The sequence below is a fragment of the Plectropomus leopardus genome, chromosome 21, assembly GCF_026936395.1.
Source record: "Plectropomus leopardus strain MGB_pleo_1.0 chromosome 21, ASM2693639v1, whole genome shotgun sequence".
NCBI classification, from domain to species: Eukaryota; Metazoa; Chordata; class Actinopteri; order Perciformes; family Serranidae; genus Plectropomus; species Plectropomus leopardus.
Window position 1 is genome coordinate 20,059,953 of NC_142196.1, and position 25,380 is coordinate 20,085,332.

The following is a 25,380-nucleotide window of genomic DNA, read 5'->3' on the forward strand; positions in this document are numbered from 1 at the left end:
CCATCACACAGTTGATGCCTGAGGATGTTTGATGTTTATGAAACCTTTTGGCTGTTTGTGTAGCCCTCATTCACTTTTACAGCGAGCAAGTAGCGCCCCCTGCAGGATCAATAGATGCATAATATTACATTATTATATTATTATATGTTATTATCGGATGGGTAACGTCGCTAGATGGCAGCGTGCACGGCGGCTTCAGTGTTTGGCCCTAAACACCACAGAGGTAGAGAGGAGAAATACACACAAAACGAAACATTTTTTGCAAGCTTTAAACATTTAAAACGAAAAAAATAGGCAAGACTTTAAAATGCAAAATAATTAAAATAAAATAAAATGATTTTAATGTGTGTTTTACTTAGTTTTTAAACAAAAACAATGAAAGAAATCCCTCCCATTTATAGCAATGGGTGTACTAAAAAAAATGAGATCAACTGAATTGGTTATGTCAGATGTAGCTCAAAATACATTTCATGTTTTAATGAAATAATTTTGCTTATGTCAAACTAAAACAAATTAAAGTTATGTCTTGCTTCACTAAAAAAGGCTTCATGAGAAATCAAAGACAAAAACAAATCAAACTAAAAAAAGAAATAACACCATTTATATAATAAATGTACACTTTTAAGTATATAGATTAAGCGATTTCGTTTTAGATAGAGCACTTTTGGTCATGTTTGTGCCGTTTTTGTCCTAATATTCTTTAATCGATAATAAATAAAATAAAATTTTGGAACTGGAATATAAAGTAGGCCTATTCCAGAGATTTTACTGCAAGAGCCATAAAACATAAATAAAACATAAATTTCAAACAACAACAACAACAACAACAATGATAATAATAATAATAATAATAATAATAATAATAATTATTATTATTATTATTATTATTATTATTATTATTATTATTATTATTATTATTATTTATTTTTATATTTATTATTATATATTTATTTTTACTTTAAAAAAACTCCCCCTCATCATTACACCTGGAGGCACCCAGTGACATTATAATGGGCATTAGAGAATCTACTGAAAGAGAAATAATTTGGGGAAAAAAATAGACATAATAGAAAAATTAATAATTTGAATAAAAGAAAAAAAACAAAAACATCAAACTTGATAAAAAGTTAAAATAACAATGTAAATAAAAAAAAATAAATTTTGTTTCGTCAAAGATAAATTCTGTAATCCAACAAATTCCGTTTTGAGGTGGATTTCCAGTCAGGCGCCGGATGATGACGCACTTCAGCTAGAAATTGCTGCCGAGGCAACAAAGTTGCTGCCGTCCCTCAGAGCCGCTCAGATGCGACTGAAATATTAGCGTGTTTTTAGAAATAAGATTTGTTTTAGGGTCAACATGTCTTGGGTTAAGGCTGTTTCGAATAGCGTCGATGTGTTTGACGAGGACGGAGACGAGCTGAGTTTACAGAGCCGAGAGTGGACCTCCAACATGAGGAAGAGACTCCGGGTAAAGCCGCCGCAGCGTGAGCACGCCGCCGCGTTTTAATCTGCTTTATTCGCTCTGTTTTCACCTAAATACTTCACTTTGTGTGTGTATTGCGGTTGTTACTCTCACTCTGTCAGCTCGTGTTTGTGGTACTATTACTAATGTTGCGTAACAGATGTGTATAGGTATATACATCACTGCTGCTGATATTTACTTTTTTTTTTTTAGCTGTTTTTCAGTGGTTTATATAGCTGTGCATAACTGGCTATGGACTATTTAACTTATTTATTATCTTGTGAAAAAAGTATAGGCTACATTGGTAATTTGTGTCCATGCTGTATTTATCAAGTATGATGAAGCAATAGATGTATATTATTTTATGTTTAACTTATGATCGCCATTATTAATCTGCATAAAGTGGAGTGTATGTTCTTTTCACAGTAATATATATATTTTGATCAGTTTTTTTCACCCTATTTTAGCTATTTGACCCTTTAGAGCCCGAGCTAATTGATTTTATATATATATATATATATACACATACATATATACACACACACACACACACACACATATATATATATATATATATATATATATATATATATATATATATATATATATATATATATGCAATGACCAACTTGGCAAAACATGTTTCACAAATTGCAAAAAAATAAAAAAATGTGACAAAAAATACTTTAATATTTTTTAAAGTATTTTTTGTCACATTTTTTATTTTTAGACTATTTTGTCTAATTATCCAAGGAGATAAGGAAAAAGGTCCGGAGAACTATATTTGTAAATTATATTAATTGATTAATTTATAAATATGTTACAAAAAATGAATATTGTAAAATAAAGAAATTGTTTGAAAAAAATTAAGCATTTTTTTTAGATCATTTTCCTATTTAGTTGTTTTTTTCTCATTTTCAGGGAATTCTTTTTAACTTTTTTACTAATTTCTTCTTCCCCATGTTTTTGAAAGAAGTCAAACCATTATTCCCTGGTTTTGAAGGGTTAATGCGAGTCTTTTTCCTCCTGACTGACAGGATGGGTTTGTGGACGGAGCGGATGCCGGGGAGGAGGTCTCTCTTCAGGTCGGGTTCAACCTGGGCTTCAGGGAAGGAGCAGCTCAGACTGCAGCTGTGGGGCGACTCAAAGGAATCGTAAGGTACGTTTATTTATTATTTATTCTGTGTGTTTTATATCTTCATGTTAAAGTTATTTTAGGACAGCGGATAAACCTGTGTAGCCTTAAAAGTTTTATAAGCCGTTTATACAATCAGTTTAAACCTAAGGCCGTGATGGTTATCAAAATGTCTTAAATCAGTCTTTCAAAACGCTTAAAACTGTTAAAGAATGGGAAGAAATATATCATGAATAGTATGTTTTCTGACATGCATTTTAAAATAAAATAAAAAATTAGTAACGTTTGCTAAATAATTTATAAAATGCTTCTCACATTAATGTCACCCAGAGGAACCAGCAACACTCATATATATATTAACATGATATAATAAACACAGCCAGTGAAATGACAAATTAACAATCTCTTTTCAAAGAAAACCAAATAAATACTTTTATGAAAATATAATTTATAAACGATATTTTCATAAAAGTAATATATATATATATATATATATAGATATATATATATAGATATATATATATTTAATTTTGTTTAAATTTTATTCCAGTGGCAGTACAAAAAAGTCTTAAATCGCACTGGTCTTAAGCTGCAGGAACCTGGATATTTATATTATAATTTTTTGTTAATTATTCTGATTTATGTATAATCTTGCCAAGCAGTAGTGACAGTAAATCTTAATTTTCAGTGAAAACTCAAGTAATGCAGACAATATTTTGTTTATGCTGTTGCATTTGCGTTAGGCATCAAGCATGTGCAAATATTGACTGTTAATTTCAGTGTTGAGCAGAAATGCAAATATCGTTTGAAAATTTTCAATACCAATACGATGCCTGGGTTTTTAAGTCAGCACCAAAATGTTTATTTTTTTCTGCTGCAGAGCCCTATTTTGAGGAATACAAACCAGAGCCTCTTTTGATTTAATAGAGGAAGTTAAATATCTTTCAAGTTAAATGTTGTCAGATTTAATGACCTCAAAATTAGCATATAAATCAGAATTAATTGCCAATTTAATAGGTAAAAAATATGGATTTAAGCTTGCTTTATATGTCAGCTGTTGTTAATGGACAGTTTTAATCCTCTGCGCTCTTATCTACAGAATCAGAATACATTCACTTATAAAAAAATATTTCCGAATTTATTAGAATAAGAAATCTGCTCCTGTTATTTTGAATTTGAAAAAATCATTTTTGTTAATTTAGAAAAACCAGAGAAGATTAAAAACAAAACTTGTCATAATTCTGAGCTAATAAAGTCATTAACTAAGGAAAAACAGGGCAAATATGTTTTTTTTCTCAAGTGAATGTTTTTTATATTTTAGTACTTTTCAGTTGGTGCCATAATTATTGAGGTTTGAAACTCAGCCACATTCAGCTGAAACTGTGCTGGAAGGTCATTTTTTAGGCAATGTCACAATATTTCAGTGAGCTAAATCCCAAACAATATCTCACATGACAATATTGATATTGTCAGCTGAATCGAAAAATGTTTAATTGAGTCCTGCATTTACCACCTGGGCCAGAAACATGAAACTGTATTAAACATGTGCTTCATGGCTGCTGTTTTTGTGTTTTTTAATCCTTAAAACCCTTCAAATTGGACAAGATGAAAACTGAAAATTATGAGTTTATGCATTGCTTGTTGAATAATTGTATCATGTTAAAAATATTAAAAATCCTGCTGCTTTTGCTGCGGTAGTTTTCCAGTCAGTTAATATCAAAAGCTTATTGTGTTATTTTTTCTAATATTGGAAAAGAGTATTATGCAGATCTTTTCTTTTTTTTCCTCCTGCCTTTCAATTCTTTATTCACTCTTTGAAAAAACGCTCTTTTAAAAAACTCTTTCAGTCTCTTTCTGCACAGAAACATCATGAGCCTCTATTGTCCTGCTCTTTATTGGAGACTCTTTTCTGTCCAGCTGATTCCCGTCCCAGTCACTTCTCTGAGCCATTGTTTCTCACACTGTCGCCTCTTTGTGTCTCACGTCACAGCGCTATACTGTGCTGGTGCCAGATCCAGCGTCCGGGAGTCCCCCTCCCAGCCTCTGTGACCGACCTCCTGCAGCGAGTTTCACAGCATGAGGACGCGATCCGGGAGGGCATCAGAAAGGCTTTGGAGAGTCCTCCTCCCAGTGTGAGCTCCGTCTCTGAGAGCATGGAGGATCTGCAGGTGCAGCCGGCGGACTCCGGCTGCTGTGGAGGAGAGGGATGTAAAGACACGGACTGCTGCAGGAACGGAGACAAAATGGACCTGGACGTTCCTCACCAGCAACAAAAGTTCTCTTCTGGATCCACTGACGGCTCCTCAGGCTCAAGTGAAAGCCTGAACGAGCTCGTGCAGCGCTGCGTGGATCTGGTGTCGGAGCTCGGACTGCCGCAGGAGCTCGTCAGTCACATACAGGAGCTGAAGGACATGTAGTGACTCACGATCACATCCGACAATACTTGGAAAAGCACATGAACTATGAATTTAAACCGGTTTTATTGTACATTTCTTACACGGCAGTGAAGTGCTTTTGATGTATTTAATTTAAAATCATTTTGCAATTTTATTTTTTATAAAAATGGATGAAGAGTGTGTGAAAATAAACATTGATTTGCAATATTTCACTGCATTTCTGTTGTCACAACCCTTGTTTCCCAAATAAAAGAATGAAAAGAAAAACATTTCTATCACCTCTAATTTAATGTTGTTAGATATATTTTGTAAAAAAAGAACTGGCAATCATTTGTGCTCATATCTAGGAAATGAGTCGGACCTTTGCAAAGCATGCATTTGTCTTAAAAGTAATGGAAATGAATAAATTATATAATTAATACTATTATTCTTCTTATTTTTTATGTAATAGGTCTGCAACTGACTATTACCATTATAAATTCATCTGTTATTTACATTTTTTAAATTAACTCTTTGAAACCTGGAAGACTGTTTTTCTTGTGCTGCACTCAGAGGCCTTTCACATGCATGTGAAATTTTTGGAAACATGGCGAGAGAGAACGATGAACAACTTGAAAAGAGATGTTCCACAAATTGCAGACATCAGTAGATTTGGATTATTGATCTTTTTTTAAGCTAGGGAAACATTTCTGCTGAACTATATTTAAAACTATCATTACTGTTCATTTAAAATCCCTATTATAGAAATATTATCATTTTTTGGCATTTTCTCTTTCTTTTTTTTAAGTCCCAATTTTTGTTAGTGTGCTTGGTTGATGTTTATGTTTTTGTTTTGTTTCTGCTAATTTTCACGCACTTTTTAAAAACGACTTTATTGTGTATTTCTTTATTTCTTTTTCTTTTCTTTTTTGGTCTTGATTTAACAGAAATAGATGACAGTTAATCAGTTATGCACACTTTTTGACGGTTGTGGATAATAATGATAATAATAGTAATAATAATAATAATAATTGTTATTATTATTATTATTGTTATTATCTTACATTCATGTATAAGAGACAAAAAAACACACACACACAATAAATAAAAAAAAGGAGGATTGCTAATTCATCAAGCCGATTTTCCTGGGTTTCAGAGGGTTAACTAATTTAATAAAAATTAAGTGTGTAGTCTAAAAGATAGAAAATTCTGAAATTCCCTGGGCCAGAGGTGATACCTTCATTTTCGTTTTTTTGTCGGACAAACAGCAGCAGCCCAAATATATCTAATTTAAAAGTCATGCAAAACAAAGAAAAGCATAAATTCATCAAATTTGACAATAAATTAGCTTTTTATATTCATATAATAGGCACAATAAATTATCAATTCGACTACTTGATCAACCCACTGATTATCATCAATATAAATATTGTCTTAATGTGTCAAAACACGGCAGCGCTTAAGTTTCCGAGGAGCGCGTGAACGCAGCAAAACTCTCGGCGCTCATGAGTATGACGTCATGCGCTCGGACCGAGCCGTGACCTGCTGCTCCGGCTAAGCTAGGGGTCCGTACCAACAGATGTTCCGCCAAAAAACGCAGTAAATACCCGCTTTTTTATGAAATGTAACGCATTAAACGGCAACCGTGTAGTGATTAGAGGAGGTAACCAGCGTGGCGGCAGCGATTCTCACGAGCGGCGATCAGTATTTAGTAGCGCGTGTTTATATTTTAAGTTTACGTCGGCTAGCTCGCTAGCTAACTTGAGCTTGTTTTCCAGCTAACCAAAAGTGAAAGAGGAACCGGAGCTTCATGGTTTTGCAAACCTGCGGAGTTTATCTCGAGGTATGTTTCTGTGTCGTTGTTAATATGAGAGTGACAGCGGCATTGTGAAATGTGCTGTCATTGTCGTTGCTTCTTTGCATTATATTTACATTAACAGTGGGGGTGTAGCTGTGATTTGAGCTAATATTGCACTAAATGTAACGGTACTGTAATAACACACAACAGCAGGTGTTGTAACAAATCCTGTCACCCGAATCCAGAGTTCCCACGGATCCTCAAAAAGTCAAAAAAGGCATGAAATTTATACATTTAAAATAAGGCTTTAATTGGTATTGAAATGTCTTAAATCAATCTGTAAAAAGTCTGAAAAATGCCAAGACTTAGGAATCAGGATATTTTTATACTGTTTTTATATTTTTTACATGGAAGGTATTGCTGTTGTTTTATTTGTGTTTCTGTGCTCTTAGGGCATGTCTCTTATGTATTTTATGGTGAAAATAAAGGCAGATTTTCGCATTTGTGTGCAATAAAGTTCCTGTAACTGTCATAATAATGATAAATAAATAAATGTCCCACAAATTGCAAGTTGCAAATTAGTTAATTTAAAAGATTAAATAAAAAGCTAGGGGAAAATTTCTAGACAACTGTATTTAAAATGATCATAACTGTGTATTTTTAAAAATAAAAAGTAGTTATTAAAGCAGTTCCACATCATTATCTTGTTTTTAAAATGCTTTAATTACTTTAAAAATATTTCTTTCAAGTAATTTTCTTGTAGCCTACTTTTTTTTTTTTTTTTTACACCATTTTCTGTGTAATTTCTTCTTAATTTGCTTATTGCCCTCTTTCCACTTTTTTTTTATTTTTAAAGAAATCAAACCAATTTGCCCAGTTTTTAAAGAGGTTGTTGGTACTCTGAGGGTTTTTAAAATAAATATAAAATACAGCAATTTAAAGCTTAATGATCCTCCCCTAAACCAATAAAAAAAGTCACTCTGCCCAATGCTTAAAAATGATCTGAGGTGTGTCCTGCTGATTCACACCACCCGTTTCCTCTCATAAATAAGGAACCAAAACTGTGCCCTCTTAGTATTTACATGGGTTAGCTGATGCCAAATATTATGTAATATTAAAATATTATGACCACAAAATATGTAGATACAGAGAGAGTGTCATTATTCACCGCAATCATCATGTTAAAAAATCATGGGATTAGATAATCTTTTATTAGTCAGACAGCGGAGGAAAATTGTGTCATTACAGCAGCAAATGAAATAATGCACACAAGAAGCATCGCTAAAAAACAAACAAACACACAGATCAGTCTAATAAGTAAACCTGTAAAGCAAAGAGCAATTTACATAAGTCAACAGTAAAAACAAGCTGAACAGTACAATATGTAAATAGTAAAAAAAAAAAAAAACAACTAAAAGGTGAACAGTTAAAAAGCATAATATAAACTGACAGATAAATGTTGGAATTCTCTCAAAAGATATATTACTTTATTTTTTTTTGTCACAAACCTGTTAAAATTGTTGTTAGGGAGCACTTCTCCTTTACAACAAGATACTGAATAAACAGCATCATTACTACACAGCTGTGCCGTGACATTGTCACAGTTAAAGAGCACTTTAACATTTGCTGTTTAATCTTGAAAAACAAAATTAGAATTTCATGTTACTAGCACTACAGAAATGCATTTTTTGGTCACAGATGCCCTAAAGGATCAGTCATTAGCTGCCATTATTGGGATGTGTTTGTGTGTGTGTGGACTTCACAAATGTGCAAATGTGTGTCCTAATACTTTTACACTGTGGAAATACTTCATATGAATAAAAGTCCTGCATTTAAAACTTTACAAAGTATGCAGTTATTGTCAGCAAAATATACTTAAAGTGTCAGTAGGCAGCTGTGCTGTAAAATGTTCTTTGTCAGTGTTTTACTTCTATATTTCTGATGTTTTTGGATTAATATTACTGCTGTAAAATAGAAATACTCAAGTAAAGCATCTTAAATTTGTATTTTAGTACAGTGATTAAATGTCTGCCTGTTATATCACACAGTGTTTTTGATGTTACACATTCTGATTTTAGGTACCAACTCTATTACAACACGTGAACATGGTCGCTTCCCGGCTTTAGCAGCAGCTTGACCCTCGTCATCATGGACTCCTGAAGTCTTCGGGCTTCAGCGGCTCGTCCGGTCGCTCACGGTTGATTTGGAGCGGAGGTCACTGTTCAGTTGCGACCTGTCTGACCTCCCAGCAGAGGGAGCGAGCAGATGGGGAACAGTTGCTGTCACGCTGAGAGTCCCTGTGGCAGTGCGGAGGAAAGAAGCGTTTTGCTGAAAGATGACTCGAAGGCCACGGCGCCCACTGGTGAAACAGCTGTAGTGGGCACCTGTGGTCCCGACGGAGATGATGACATCAGGTTAGATGACCATTGCTGTAATAGTTCCCTTTTTTCATGTTTAGAGACCTCCAGCCTGTATGAATTGTTTCCTTGTGCAAATTTAAGTGGAAAAAATAATTATTTTCATGATCCCACAGATGTAGAACAGAGAGTAAACTTTTAATGTCCCAGAGGGCCAATGTGTCTCACAGACAGCAGCCAAATACAGAAATACACAGCATTCAATGAAAATAATCGATCAAAAAAAAAAAAAAACCCCAACAAGTTACACAGTCACTGCCGGCATTGTCACTTCTCGCTAAACCTGCTCCAAAAAAAAGACGCCAGAAACCAGGAAGACACTTTTCCGCATCCACAGCTGCCAACCAGCTCGATCACATTTTGTTCAGAGGAAAACTATGAAGGACTCATCAGTTACTGTTCGTAAACAGTATCAGCAGTGAAAGTGAAAGCCGACCCCCCGATTAACTCGTGATTTTGAACTAGCTTTGTACTCTTGATATTTTGCCTCGCTATATTTGTGTTTTTTCTGGCGCTTTGTCCGAGACGTCTGGAGCTTCCTCGTGTGTCATCTACTAACCGTCTGGCACCTGGTTTTTTTTATGAAATCCCGTCCTTACCTGAGCGCTGTGCCCAGGATGTCTTTAACACAGCAAAATAAAAAAAGAAAACAGAGCAGAAGCAGAGTCTGACTCCACGCTGCTTCCAGTGGGACGTTAATGATGGTTGAGAGGGATCCTGTGAATGTCCTGCACAGTAAAGAGGAAAAAAGTGATGGAATAAAATACTTCTATAGTGGTGATGTCCTGTACTGACGAGCGCAGATAAACCAGCTGTGTTAAAGGTCCTGACCTGAGCTTTTTGTGCGATTCTGACTTGATACAAATCGCAAAGATCGTTTGAATTTAAAATCAATGAATGTATTGCGCATTTTCACAAATTTTCACAGTGACTTTTGATGCCTTCTCGCTGATGACAGCAGACGCATATCGTTTTCGTTGTCCGTCCCATTCCCTTGAGCACAATATCTCATGAACACCTTCAGCAAAGTTCTTCAAATTTGTCACAAATGTCACCGACACTAAGTGATGAACTCATGTTTTTGAGCAAAACTCAAGACTTTATACGTTAATTACAACATTTCTCATTAATGTCTAATAAGACAAAACAAGACAGGATGAATTTTTTTTCTCGTTCAAGGTCAACGTCACAGTGACATTATTTAGAAACAAAGGGGGGACATTTGGTCAGAGGCTGAGTCGGTGACACTGATCTTAAACTTTGCTGATTGAACAGATCTGTGCTAACGGGATTAGAGCTAAACATCCGCGTTTAAGTATTTGCATCTTCTTTGCAGCAACATCGATGTTTAAAACATTTTCTGCTGTCATGGCAACATATGAGTCTGGACAGACATGGATGCAAACTACAACGTGACTGTTTTGCGGAGGCATAAATGCACGAGTCGGTAATTCTAGTCTCAGACTGGGAACATAGTAAGAGTTAGAGCTTAATCAATAAATGAAGTCTACATTTTCTACAGACTTGTCAACACTAAAAGTAGGAAGTAGTCAAAGGAAGTGCTGTCTGCATTTAAACGCTGCTTTTGACTCAGTTACATATGAAGTCATGAAATTTCCTTTAAAAATGTGACTCACAACTGGACAAAGAGCAAAAAAATAACATTTAGGTGTTTCCCCCTAAGATTTGAGCAGAGTGTGTATTATGACCAAATCAGAGTTTTGAAGTCATGAACATGGTTTGGGAACTTCCAGAGGTCTTTTTTTTTTTGTCATTTCATGCACTAATGGTTAGTGCAGATGTTTTAAATAAAGATGGCTGTTTTTGATTCCACTTCCTCTTCATCTACATAACCGAAACATCTTGCAAATTCTTATCTGTGACGGCATTAAATGGTTATTTCTAAAGGTATCAGCGCAGTTGAGGCTTGTTTTTAGGGTTTGAAGGACGTTGTTGTTGTGTGATGTGACATTGCTCGTCCTCTCTGTGTTGTGTCACTCAGGAAAATGCCTGATGAGGCCCACATAAAGGTGGAGGAGGTGGTGCAGGTGAAGCAGAGTCCTGAGGTCACAGAGATGGAGCCCAACAGCACTCAGGAGAACGGAGGCTTGCAGAAGGAGGTCATCGACACGGCAACACCGTCTCCGAGCAAACGATCCAAACTCAAAGAAAACTCTACCGGAGCACAAGGCAAAAACACGAAGGACCGTCCTGCAGACAGCGGACAAGCTGAACTTCTTCAATGCACTTTAAACTCCCCGCAGACACACGCCACGGCTGATTGGGAGGTTTTTACAGCAACAAATGCGGCGCCAGAAGAAGAAAATAAAGCCTCAGCGAGGGAGAAAATCCCTGACAGCAGCTCATTAACAGCTGAGGCAGTTTGCCCCGAAAACCACACTGAGACAAACACAACGAGAGAGGACATTACACTGGACACCACTCGTGATAATGATGAAGACACAAGCTGCAAAGTCACTGTTGCGAACGCTGCGGCCGAGCCGTTGAGGGAGTTTAACGAAAACGATGAAGTGTTATCTGTGCCAAACACTCGGCTCACTGCAGCGGCTTGTCAGGTGGCGTCCATCTCTGCGGTCAGTCTGGAGAGGGACAAAGAGTCTCCGAGCCGGTGAGTCAACTGTCAAGACAAAAAATACTGTCTCTGCTGCTGTTTTTGATGCAGGTTAACCCTTTAAAACCTGAGCTAATTAGTTTGAATTCTTTCAAAACCATGTTTAGAAGGCAACGAGCAACTTAACAAGCGACACCCAAAGATCAGCAAGAAATTTGGAAAAAGTAAAAAGAAAATTATCTGAAAATAAGTTTAAATAAAAAGAGTTAAAAAACAAAAATCGGACCTGCAGCCGCAGCCGCTGCGTCAAGAACATAGTCTTTGTACATGAGGCCCCCAACAGGTTGTTTGTTTTGTCTCCAACTGTTGAAAAGGACCCTGCAGAGAATTATTATTATTATTATTATTATTATTTTTTTAGTACCTTTCACTTGTTTCGTTTCGTTTAGACTCACTGAAGGAGAAGCCTCAGATCTTCTTCTTTTCTTGCTTGCTTTTTCTTGCTTTTTCACAAAATCAGCTAAATATCGAGCTTTGATACTGAAAATCTTTTAGATAAGAAAAAGCTGAGCTTTCTGTTCTCCAACACGACAAACCACCTCTTCTCTCCAACTCTCACTCAAGTTTCCAGCGTTTTCTTCCTGCAGCATGTCTCTCATCAGATCTGGTAACTCAGGATAGACACAGATAGATACAGGGGGGAAACAAAGCTCTGCCCTCTTCCTGTTATGGTTTCATGACTCGATGCACTTCCTTTTTGCCGTAAATCAAGGCCGGGAGAGTGTAGCCGGTGGCAGAGAGAATTTAGACGTGAAATCAAGGCTTATGAGGAAGCAGTCTAAACACTGATGATGTTATTATTCTATAGCTATTACACTGTGCGGTCGGTATTTACATCATAATGATAGTTAGAGCAAAAAAATGTCTGTTTCTACTTTATTATACCTTTCATTTCTGCAGTCAGGAACTGCCAGTGAGGGCAGCGGTGTCGCAAAATCAGTCAGCAGTGTGCTGAGGTACTTTGATTTGCTTTAAATACACTGCGGCAAAAAGAAAAATTACAATCTGATTACCGTCAAACTTCAAATAAAAACCTAGTCCCAATTAAACGCCCAGTCTCTTTTACTAGCCCAGTGTCTGCACACTTTGACCAATAAAGGCCTGTCCCAGTGAGACGCCCAGTCTGGTTGCTTTTTTGGATGAATAAAACCAGGTTGGTGGCTACCTGCTGGAGTTAACATTACTTATCTGCTTACATCACACATACAATATTTATATTTTTTAACTTTTGTCAATATGGACATGCTACACACACGGTTAGATTCTCTAAAATTCAATCATTCAATTTTTTTACTGAAATCGTGAGCTCCAACGAAGATGTTATTGTCGGCATAGTGAATAAGAGAGATGCAAAAAAGAGACAAGAAAACTATTTTTAAAAAGCCAGGGAATTTTTTTTTTTTTTTTTGCTTTTTTCAGGTCATTTCTTGCTTTGTATTTTTTTGTTATACTTTCCGTCTTTTTTTGCAAATTTTGAGGTGATTTTCACACATTTTTTGCTAACCTCTGGGTCATTTCTTTTGTTGCTCATCACCTTCTTTCCATGTTTTTGAACAAAATAAAGGCAATTTGAAAAATCATTTGATTGTATTTCTATCTTTTATAAGAAAAGGAATCAAAAGTCTGTCCCATATAGACTCCTGTCCCAAATATAAACCTGTTGAGGTCCACGATTGAAGCAAATAATAGCCCCGGTCTATTAATTGAAGTTTTACGGTATTTCCATCTTATCAGTACAGTGATTTTACAAACATATACTCTGATAAAAGATTCATATCACCTGACCACTCTGGAGGAAGACCAGTGGCGTGCACTGGCAGACTGAGCCCTGCTATAAAGTAATCTCTGCCTCTTATCATCCTTCTTCTAGTGCTGCGACAGAGGATTCAGAGAATGGGAGTCCTTCATTGTGCAAGGAGGGCGGCCCTGAAGTCGAACAAAGCCGCGAGGTCTGTGAGTCTCTTCCTGGATCAGACCCCACGGGACTCAACCACAGTGGTGAGGAACGAGACTCCGCCAGCTGTGTCAGGGAGCCAGAGACCGCAGCTCCGGCAGACGCCAGCGACAGGTCAGTGAGTTCAGAGTTAGTGATATCAAAACAAGACGCTTGTTTACATAAACTGAGCACTTGTGTTTTTGAGAGCCTCCCTGTGACCAGTAGGGGGCGTGTAGACACCACAGCTCATTTATTCAGCAAAAGGATTGTCAGACGCTTGTTTTGCAGTGCACGCCAATGTTCTTCAAACCTCCATATATTCCTTTTTTTGTAATATTTCATGATGTAAAATGTAATTTAAGTCACACATCTAATGCTTTTATTATAGGAGTTTAACCCTTTTAAACCTAAAACAACATTACTTTTCTTGTGCTGCTTTCAGACACCTTTCGCTAGTATTTATCACTTTGAAACGTGATCAGATTGGTTCAGTTTCTTTCAAAAACACAGTAAAAATGTGATTGAGAAACTTGGTAAGAAATGTTCCACAAATTGCAAGATGTTGGTAAATTTAGAGAAACATAAAAAGAAAGAAGAAAAGCCAGGAAAAAAATGTCTAAGTTAAAAAAAAAAAGAAAAAAGCTAGGGAAAATTATAATATAAAAATTACATTTATCATTACCATAATAACTTATTTTAAATAATGTTACAGAAAATTATTGACATTTTAAAGCTTTTTTTTCAGATAATTTTCTTTGTTGGTAATTTAGTCTCAAGTTGCCCCTGGCCTTCTTTGCATGTTTTTGAAATAAGTTAAATCAGTTTGTTCAGGTTTCAAAGGGTTAAGACATGTACTTCTTACTTATTTATGGAGCAGAAAAGAGATTCAAAGATGTATTTTCTCTGCAGCTCAAAGTCCGATCAGGATGCACAGCCAGATCTTGAGCGTAAAACTGCGAGCTCGAATGAGGTCACTTCCTTGGAGAACATCAGACAGGATGTTGGGGCGGAAATGATGCTGAAAGGACAGGACAAAGATGAAGATGTTCCCGAAGTGACGGAGGTCGATGAGCGGAAGAAGGAGGTGGAAAACGCTCCCACAGAGGTCGAGACTCACGCTGGGAAAGATGCGGAAGTTCAGGAGGTAACCGGAGAAGAGGAGCAGCTGGCTGGGAGCAAATCAGCTGATGTAAAGGCTGAAGAGACACCAGCCACAGTGAAGGAAGAGTCTGCTGAAGACGGCCTTGGCAACAGGTTGGTAACACGCGTTTTTGGTTGCTTTGTAGAGTGACCAACACATCTATTTTTTCTGTTGAAAGATCGTGTCAAAGTGCAATAATGCCTCTTTAATTCTGAAACAGGATGTGCGACAGGGTTCCCGCAGATCCTTAAAAAGCCTTATAAGATAAGATAAGATAAGATAATCCTTTATTAGTCTTACAGTGGAGAAATTTCCAACACTTCCACTTATAGTGCATTAATTTCATTGATCCAAATATAAGGCCGTATTTGTCTTTAAAATATCTTAAATCAATCTTCCCCTAAAAATGCTCAGACATGGGAAGTAGTATTTTTTTAATGAATCATTTCTCTTCTGTCATTGCATTGCAAAATAATGGATAACCTTTTAAAGAAATAATAATATTTCGCAAAATGTCTCATTAACATCGTCAAAAAGTCAGGTTTGATTTTTATTGTAAAAATACAATAAAATTCTCTCTAACCTTAAGTAATTAATGACAGTTCATGGTCTTTTTTTACCTTCAGAATTGGCCACTGTAAAATTGGTCTTAAATTTTATTCCAATTGGTATTAAAATGTTAAAAAAAGTCTTAAATGGCACTTAAACTCAGCAGTGGGAACCCTGGTTAGGGTGGGAAACAACACAGGAAGCGACTGTCTGGCAGTGTAGACTCCGTGTTTTTAATCTTCAGCTTACAGACGAAACCTCATTGAAAAAGTGGATGTGAAATTTATTGTAGTTAGTAATAAAAAAATACTCGATAGTGTAGATAATCTGATGTTCATTGTCATAGTTTGGAAGATTAAACGATACTTTACCCAAAAAGTGATCGTTTGTGTATCAGTAACTCACCAGGTTTTATATTTTTACAAAAAAAACAACGTATTTTCTCACATACAGGGAATCCAAAAAAGGCAAACATCCTTCGTGAGCTCTAAGGTTACCGCACATAACAGCAAAGCTATATCAAAACACCCACTTACATACTTACTCATAACTCATGCAGCAACTCTCCTTTATCCAGCTCAGTGCTTCCTAAACACTTTCACTAAAATGTTACAATGTAAAGCATTTTTGCCTTCAAATAGCTTCCCTTTGTGCGCCGCATGAGCAGAGTTCAGTCGCACGCTTCTCGGCTGTGCATGAGAACGTGCAAAATTGTAATGTTTCAGCGAAAATGTATGTATTTGGGAAGCTCTGAGCTTAAAACTGAATAAATGAGACGTGGATTATGCCGTATGAGCCGCGTGAGAGTTTGTAAACAGATGTTGTGATATAGTTTTGCTGTTGTTAATCACTGAAAACAAGCTTTTATTCACAAAAACATGCTTTTATTCACAAATGTCATGTAACACACAGGGATTAATTTATACACACATGCTCACTTTGCAGGGGAAATATTTCTTTAAGAAATTTAAGAATAATTTTCAGTGTATTGTGAGTTCAAAGGCTGTTTTTTAGTGTCAACAAATTTCATAAAATGACCAAAACCAGTGATGTGGCAGCTCATCGCTCCACACTGTCTGGCTCCTCTATCCTGTCAGCGGCATCCGGTCAGACATAACTCTTTAAACATGTGTTACAAACATGTAGCATATTTTCATTTCTAAAAAAGGACAAGTTATTTCTTAAATAGCTGAGCACCGTGGTTTTTAGAAAACATTACGTAAACGGGTAAATAGTGCATTCTTTAGAGACTATTTTCAGTATCGGATTAATACCAATTTGGTACGCTAATGAGTATTTACAGCAGCAGGATGGAGTATGTGGGATTATCTCAAAATAAACTGCACGTCCAAGTGTTCATTGAAATGAACGAACATGTCGTCCAGTGCAGCAGTGTGGATCACTGATGTCTTTTTAATAGCGTTGAGACGAAAATGGAGCTGTACGGCACAGAGGAATAAAATATTTCAGGTTTTGTACACAAAAATATTTAATAGTTGGATCAAGTAATGTTGGTTTTGATCTTTTTATAAGAATTGTCGTAAATTATCTCCAAGTCTGAAGAATTAAGAGTTGCTCAAGTGTTTTTTTTTTTTCCTTTTTAGTGAAGAAGATCTGTACAGAGGAGCCGAGGAGCTGTCTGCGTCACAAACAAATAAACCAGAAATTACACGTCAGTACGACCAAATCACACATCTATGTACTGAAATGGCAACAGAGATTTCAAACAACTCTGCTTTTGTTACAGAAAACACAGAGTCTTTTTGTTTTGCCCGTCACCTCTGCTCACTCTCCTCTCTGTGGCTCTCAGATTTAAAGGTGGAGGACAGATGCAGTTTGTCCCCGGCCGTGGATATTCTGTCTTACAGCGAGAGAGAGTGGAAAGGGAATACTGCCAAAAGTGCTCTCATTAAAAAGGTCGGTGTCTGCAGCTCCTGGGAGGAAGAGTTTCAGATAAAAGTTGTTGTGTTGTTTTTTTGCACGTTAATGGTTAAGAGATTTCCTGTGGCGTTGTGGTGTGCTGCTGTTGCCGCAGGGTTATAAGGAGATGTCCCAGAGGTTTGGCAGCTTGAGGAGAGTGAGAGGGGACAACTACTGCGCCCTCAGAGCCACGCTGTTCCAGGTGCTGTCCCACAGCACCCAGCTGCCCGCATGGCTGCAGGAGGAGGACGTTAATATGGTAAATATCCACGAAACGAGACGCTGTCAGTTGTCCTTGGTTAAGCCCCATGCGCCATGGTTACTGTTGCTATGGAAGCATTCCATTCTCAGTCAGTTTACACTGACAGAGATGAAGATATCCCTTCGAAATTCATAATTTTTTAAATTATGGGTTTTTGATTTCAGACAATTACAACTAGACAAGAAAGGATTCATTTATAGCCGTTGCCCATCCTTTTTCCAGCTGCCAGATTTCGTTATCTGCAGCTCGCTAATTAGATAATAGACCAAATCACGACAAAAAAATCCCCTCTGAGTAGAAAACTGAAAGAACTGCAATCCCTGCAATTTGATTAAACTTTAAATTTGTTTAACTGAATTAAGGGGGGAGGCAGGGAGACGGGGGAGAGAAAAAAATCATTTATTTATTTATTTTTCTCTTTTTCTTTTCCCTTATTCTGCTCAGTCTATTCATACCCTCGACTCTTTCCCTTTTGCCCTCTCCACTTGATCTAATCCCATCTTCCTTACTGCCTCACCAACACACTTGCATGCTTGTGCATGCGTGCGCACACATACACACACACACACACACACACAGCCAAAGCCACTTAACACTCAATATACATTGTACCAATACGCCATTACGCCTTTGTTTTTTTTTACACCTGTCTTTTCTCCTACACTGTATCGTCTTTGTTATGTCCTTCTCTTGCATCACCAAATAAAAAGTAAAAAGAAAGAATATATAATAATAGATTAATAAAAGTATTTATTTATTAATTGGGGGAAGGGGGGGGGGGGAAACTTGTTTATTATTGTTGTCATTTTCAGTCATAACTGTTTCATATAAACTTTGGTCTGTTTTGCCTATTTTATGAACTGTGTTGCTTTGCAAACATCTTTGATAAACCACAACTCACGGCTCAGAAGCTTAGCAATGTACCGCAGTGGATGGTGGCGGAGCAAAACTTATTTAAGCCACCAAAAATATCACTTTAGGTGTACATTATATATGAGTTTTTGTAATAAGGATTAAACAATTACCAGCATCATGTTAAACTGCAGTAAATTTCTAGACTGTTAGTACTAGCATTTCAAAGTTAAATTATTTTTAAATCTGTGCTCTGAAAAAACTCAATGCTGTCCAGCATCAATAAAAGTTAGCCACAGTCTCCCAGCTGCAGACGTAGCATGCAACGTTTGTTTTGCTGTTCCCTTGTTTACAGAGTGGGCGTGCAGCAGACAAACACAGTGATGCTACTGGTCTATTGTTCCACTTCACAGCGACAGACACTCGAACAAGCGTTTCAAAGACAGGCTTCAATGTTAATGCACATTTGATATTGTTTTCATATGTTAACACTGGGTGTTATTTATTACATTAACCCTGTGAAACCTGAGAAAGTTGGATTGATTTCTTTCAAAAATATGGGAAGAAGGCAATAAGCAAGAAATGACCCCCAAAAAGTAGCAAGAAATTAGTAAAAAAAAAAAAAGTACAAGAAAATGACCTGAAAATCAATGTAAAAAAATAATAATAATAATCTGGAAAAAATGCAAAATAAAAAATCTCTAACATTTTAAATATGTAATTATTAACATTTTTTCTCCCCTGCATTTTCCTTAGCTTTTTAAAAATAATTTTCTAAATCTACTAATGTCTTTCAAGTTGTGGGACTTTACTTACCAAGTTGCTCTTTGCCTTTTTTTTATGTTTTAAGAAGACATCACACCATTTTGCTCAGATTCAAAGGTTTAAATACTGATGAAAGGTGTTTACAAAGAAGTACAAGAAAAGTGATGTTGCACTTTTCCTGCACATTTCAACAATGCAATGATAATACTGATAACTGTGATAACTTTGATGACTATAATCGTGATAGAACAGTTACATACTGTGTTTTTTTTTAGTCTAGTTTGAGTTTTTACCATGCTACTGCTGCAGCTCATTTAAACACAGCCGAAATCTCATTATTTTAATTTCAGCTGCCGAAGCAACTGGAGGCCCAGGAGGGTTTGATAAGTCAGTGGACATTTCCTGGAGAGTGCCTGCAGGGAGACGGGACAGGAGATGCCACCCTGCAGCTAAAAGGCTACATGGAGCTTCTCCGTAATAAGGTTCTGGCTCAGAAACATGCACACAGTGAGAAAGTATTTTAAAGGCACGGAGCGAGTAAACCGCAGCACTATTTTTGGGCCATCCGTGGACACTGAGGGTATTGATACTCATCCACAGAGCTTTTAGTTGTGATTGCTTCCATATGTTAAAGGGAGGTGGTCCTCTGAACGCTGCACCGCTCCGCCTCTGAGTCATTAACACACAGCCGAGTAATGCTGTGAAGGATTCGGAGGGATAGATGGACCCTAAGCCTCAAAGAAACAGTTTTAACTGTAAAAGCCGCTGCTCCTCTTTACTGTAACAGTATGAGCCCCTGAGCTGAATTTATAGTGGCTCACTGCTGCTGCTTGCTTGTGAGGAATTGTAGTGTTTACAAGCACCCAGGTTTTCTAAAAGTCAGACCTCTTCTGCTTTAAGAGCGTTAGTTTGGTTGCTGGATTTGTGCCCGACATTATGGATTCCATACAGTTGCACTCAGAATAGACCCTGTTGTTATTCTGGTCTGTGCTGGTCCCACAAGTATTACTTTTTATGTGCACTAATGTGTATTCAGGGAACTGGGAAAATGGGGAAAACACATCTTCTCGTAGCCCTTCAGTGAGTTTAAGTTTGGCAAAACGGATTTTTTATACCTCTGCACTGGTGAAAGCTGTTTTTAGAGGCATTATGTTTTAGCACAAACGTCCGCTTTGATGCAAGGATGAGCTGATTAGAGTTCGGTGGTCAAAGATCAAGGTCAGTGTGACCCTGTCCGTTTCTTTTTTGTGAACATGATATCTTATGATTGCCTTGAGGGAATTTCATGGAAATTTCTCAATTTCCCACTCGCGATACAACTTTGGAAGGCCATTCATGTGCTCGTAACTCGTAAATATGATATTTCCACGGAGCACATAAAGGTAGTATTAGCGCCGCCCAATATGATTGTAATTCATTTAAAGAAGTACGATGCGGTATGTGTGCTTTCAGACCTTTGTTTAGTGAGACACAGCACAGTGGAGATAAGTCTGGCTATGTCAGACTAGATTTTGTCTGACAATAACAGTTTTAAGTGAAACTAAACAGAAAACTGCAGCAAGTCTTCACGTTTGTAAACCTATAAGCAGCTAAGTGTTGGCATTTGCACATGCTAAATGTATTCAATAATTAAATGCTCATCAAAATAGTCATTGATTTAATTTCATCGATCTGTTTCCAGTGGCAGGCGGCGGTGGACTGCTCCTCCGCTGTGGAGCGGCAGCAGCTGTGCGAGCACGTGTTTCAGGGAGGAGAAGAGGAGCTGGGGCTGCTGGAGGCGATCAAGCTGCTGATGCTGGGCAGAGCGGTGGAGCTGCACGGCTGCATGCAGAGCGGCGGAGACGTCCCGCTCTTCTGCTGGCTGCTGTTTGCTCGGGACTCGTCTGACTGCCCGCGCTCCTTCCTCTCCAACCACCTCAGTCACGTGGGCCTCAGCGCCGGGCTGGAGCAGGTAGGAGAAACCCCGGGCCTCTTTTTATGTGTCAACCAGCCGACCGCAGACACACTTTAACAGGCATTTAAAGAGGGTTTACTGGCTGCATACAGTAGTTTCCTGGCAGTTAGGGAGCATTTACATGAACCTTTTTATGGTAAACAACACTTACTGCAGACTAGCTGCAGGGTTTTCTTTTTGTTATTGATCCAGCAACAAATTTCTGATGAATAAACTCTTGGCACCCTCGATAACGAATAAAACATCTAATGTCTGAGGTCATGAGATCAGGGCGTGTAACATTCTTCTAATCTGAGATCTGAACTGTAAAACATGCCCGAGCTTGTGCTGTTTTTTGTTTTCGGGCCGCAGTATGTTTTCCTCCTCAGCCGCAGGGGCGAGAAGGCTTCATAAAGAACAAACTGCTGACTGACTTAATTGTTATTTTCACTCTTTTGATGAAAGTTTTTACAGGCACAGTCTCCGTAAAGAATCCCTGCCTGTAAATATGTGCTTGAGCAGGTGATTAAATATTTTAATCTTGGCTCTCCTGTGACTGTGCTATTATCTCTTGGCTTCTGTGCAGGTGGAGATGTTCCTGCTGGGCTACGCCTTGCAGTGCACCATTCAAGTTTACAGACTGTACAAGGCTGACACAGAGGAGTTTGTCACCTACTACCCAGACGACCATAAGGACGACTGGCCGTCTGTGTTCCTCGTCACAGAGGATGATCGCCACTACAATGTGCCAGTTGTGGAAGTTGCAGAACTGCACAAGCAGGTCGAGTCGAGCTGATTGCCGCTGCAGATAAAATCTCCTGCCATACAAACAAAACACTCCTCAGGTCGATCAAGATGAACAGATTTACGCCACTTAAAGGAATAGCTCGACATTTTTGCTTTCTTGTTGAGAGTTAGACGAGAAGGTCAATACCGCACGTCTGTTAAGTCTTGTTTGTTTAAAGGTTCTGTACGGAAATTTTGACATTTATTATTATTTTTTATTCCCAATGGCTGAACAGGTTTTAATGTAACTTACGGGCGTACAATACGTATACGGACACAGATGGAGCCTTCTGTCTGTACTCTGCGTTCATATCATTTGATTTTTTTCACGTTTTTTGAAAGCTTACAGATACGGACGGTGTAGCGTAATTCAAACGAGACGTGACTGTAGGAGATGAGGAAAAAATGTAAATATAGTTAATTTGGCGCACTCAGCCGCTGACTCATGCAGAAGATCTTTGTACTTTCATACTGTAGGAATGAACACAGTATTCAGGTTTTCTTAATACATCCATGGCTGAAACATGGTGCCAAAAACTGCAGTTCCTCTGAGCATGTTTATAGCCCGGTGCAAAAAAGACTTTTGCTTTCTAGAGTTAATTACAACATTCAAACTGCACTTGGGGCAAATTTGTATACAAATCCCCTGTTTACATTTTTAAGATTTAAAGTTACACATATTTAATAGACATTTTGAGAGATAGTTTCGGTGTCACCACAGTCTGTCAGCTTCACCCTCTCATCCAAATACGGTCACTTCCATCCCAAAAATATCCAAGAATCCAACAGCCAAAATGCCAAACTCTGCTTTAAAACAGGAATCCACAATCAAATGTGCGTCACCACAGTGGCTACATCTATTATTTTTATTTTATGCTTCGGACAGAGCCAGGCGAGCTGCGTCCCTGTTACCAGTCTTTGTTTTAAACTACGCCAAACTGGTGACTTTAGAGTGGTATCGATCTTTATATCTAACTCACAACAAGAAAGCAACTAATATTTCCCAAAATGTCGCTCTATTCCGTTAAAAACAAAAACAAAAAAACATGCTGATTCGAGACCCTGTACAAGACGTGGTTTACACACTTTTGTACACACTGTACTGTATACAGAGTTTTTCTATTTGGGTATGTGTACATATATGTGCATCTGATATTTTGGGATCATCTCAGTTAAAATTAGTTTGCAGGGTGTCATTTTGACTTTCAGGTGAGTGTGGGGAGAAAAAGAAAAGCCCAAATCTTATAAGAAACCTTTTGTACATTTTTCTCTGTAAAAAGAAAAAGTGAAGCTGCCAACATAATCAGATGGTTTGTGTTTACACTGGAATTTGGGCACTTTGATTTGTGTATTAATTTATTGTTTTTCAGTGTGTCAAAAAAAAAAGTGTTTTAAATTAAGTGAAGCGACTGAATTTAGTCAAATGAAGGGTGTGATGATTTATCAGGTTCAACAACAGCTCACAGCTGATCGGAGGACTTGGATGGTCGCAGCCTCTGTGTCAGAGGCGTGATTTTGTGACAGTCTGTGTGTGTGTGTGTGTGTGTGTGTGTGTGTGTGTGTGTGTGTGTGTGTGTGTGTGTGTGTGTGTGTGTGTGTGTGTGTGTGTGTGTCTGCAACTGTGAGTGTTTGTGTGTCAAACTCAATGTGTAACATGTTGCCTTTAACCAAGCTGTTCTGAGGGGGAAAATGTGCCAATGTTGCTGCAAATACTGGCAACAGTCCCGACCACCAGCCACTGGATTCAGTAGAAAACGCTCGCTTGGTCCTCCATGTTGCCTTAGAAATAATGCACAATAAGAATGAATGTTGGATTTTAGTGATTGAGAGGACATTTTCTTGCCCTAATTCCAGAGCAGGCGAAGGTGATCTGTTGACAGTAAAACATTGATGATGCAGGGATGCTCTTTCTCTGTCAGATCTTTTGGATGGCGTTTAGATAAAAAAACGAAAGTGCAATTTTTGTAAAAGTTGTTTCTTTATGATTGAGTTTAGCCTGTTACGGCCTAATTTTATGAGAACTATAAACATGAATTTGAACCGATGAAGTTTCAGAAGTAAGCTACAGAAAATGACGCATTACAAATGTTTGGGGTGTCAGACTCCATCTGTAAAACATGGTTGAATACAGCTGATTTTCCTATCCTCTAAATCTGTGATTGGTGTTGACTGTACTTTTTTCCCCCTCCCAAACCCCTTTGATTCTGTTTCACGGTTTAGAACGAGGGTCGAAAAGGGTGTTAAACCTGTTTGGGTCTAAAGTGACTTGAAACTTAACACTTTGAAACCTGGGCAAATTGGCTTGATCTTTTCAAAAATATAATAATATGATAATAATAATAATAAAGAAAGAAAAAAATCAAAAAGAGTTCAAAAACAAAGACATGGCCTTAAAGAAAATGCTATGAAATCATTTTTAAAATCTGTAACATAATTATAAAACTAACGTAATAATTATAGTTTTCTGGATTTTTTTCTTCTTTTTTAAACAGTTTTAATTAAATAATTTAATTTTCTCTCTCCCTTTATTATATTTTAAAACCAAATTCTCAGGTAATTTTCTTGCCAAGCTGCCTTTTTCCCTTTTTTTTAAAATAGTCAAACCAGTTTGCTCAGGTTAAAATGATTTACATGCTTGGGAAATACAACTGACGCAACACAAGAAAACTGATGTCAGTTCAGGTTTCAAAGGGTTAAGAGTGGAGAAGAAGAATTAATTTCTTGTTAAAATGTGTAATGATAGCTATTAACCAAATGTCAACGTAGATAATAATGAAAGTTCTCTGGTGTTTGTTCTCTTTATATATTTGTTCAAGTTTTACAAAGGGTTAAACCTGAGCATGCAACAGTGATAGCAATCATTTTGCAATTTTTTTTAACATGATGTTATCGGATAGGTACTCTTCATCAGCCGAAAGCAAGTTCAGGAATTGGTTAAGCAACAATGGTGTTGGAACATCTCCAGTAGTGTCACTGTAGGGCTTTAGCAGCATAACACACTGCACATTTGTTTTGTCTGTTTAATGTGTTCATGCAAAACAGGAAATATTTGGTGCAATAACATGCTTTAAGTTAATTTCCCTATTTTGTTACCTTTATCAAACGTGCAAAACGACTTTGTGTCAAAAAAAGTTAAGGTGCTTTTCTACATATTGGGTTATTTGAAGGTCGAGCGTATAAGATTTGGGTGTATATATTGTCAGAAATGATATATTTCATGCATAACTATGTTTTCATTAGTGTATATTCACCTGAAACTAAGAATTGATGTTTTTGTTTATTGGCTGTCATGCTTGGTGGGCTGGGCTTACTCAGGTGTAGTTTTGAAGGGGGGCATGTCAAAGTGATTAACAGACAATTGGGACCAGGTGGGTGACCCCAGACGATCAGGTTTTTGAATGCTACAAGCAGGATGGA

At 37.4% G+C, this 25,380-nt stretch overlaps 2 protein-coding genes across 2 annotated transcripts; both read left to right on the top strand.

The window, feature by feature from the left end:
• Positions 1 to 1,225: 1,225 nt before the first annotated feature.
• Positions 1,226 to 5,417, top strand: otulina (OTU deubiquitinase with linear linkage specificity a). The gene is made up of 3 exons (XM_042510720.2): positions 1,226 to 1,468; positions 2,500 to 2,621; positions 4,588 to 5,417. The coding sequence occupies exons 1-3, from the start codon at positions 1,358 to 1,360 to the stop codon at positions 5,012 to 5,014; spliced, it is 660 nt and encodes a 219-aa protein (XP_042366654.1). The 5' UTR covers positions 1,226 to 1,357; the 3' UTR covers positions 5,015 to 5,417.
• A 1,077-nt stretch (positions 5,418 to 6,494) lies between these two features.
• LOC121960537 (uncharacterized) lies at positions 6,495 to 24,115 on the top strand. The gene is made up of 11 exons (XM_042510299.2): positions 6,495 to 6,815; positions 8,849 to 9,184; positions 11,190 to 11,816; positions 13,690 to 13,887; positions 14,665 to 15,009; positions 17,050 to 17,117; positions 17,256 to 17,362; positions 17,481 to 17,624; positions 19,595 to 19,726; positions 20,926 to 21,195; positions 21,764 to 24,115. Exons 2-11 carry the CDS (start codon positions 9,036 to 9,038, stop codon positions 21,971 to 21,973), a joined length of 2,250 nt encoding a protein of 749 aa, XP_042366233.2. The 5' UTR covers positions 6,495 to 6,815; positions 8,849 to 9,035; the 3' UTR covers positions 21,974 to 24,115.
• Positions 24,116 to 25,380: the final 1,265 nt, after the last annotated feature.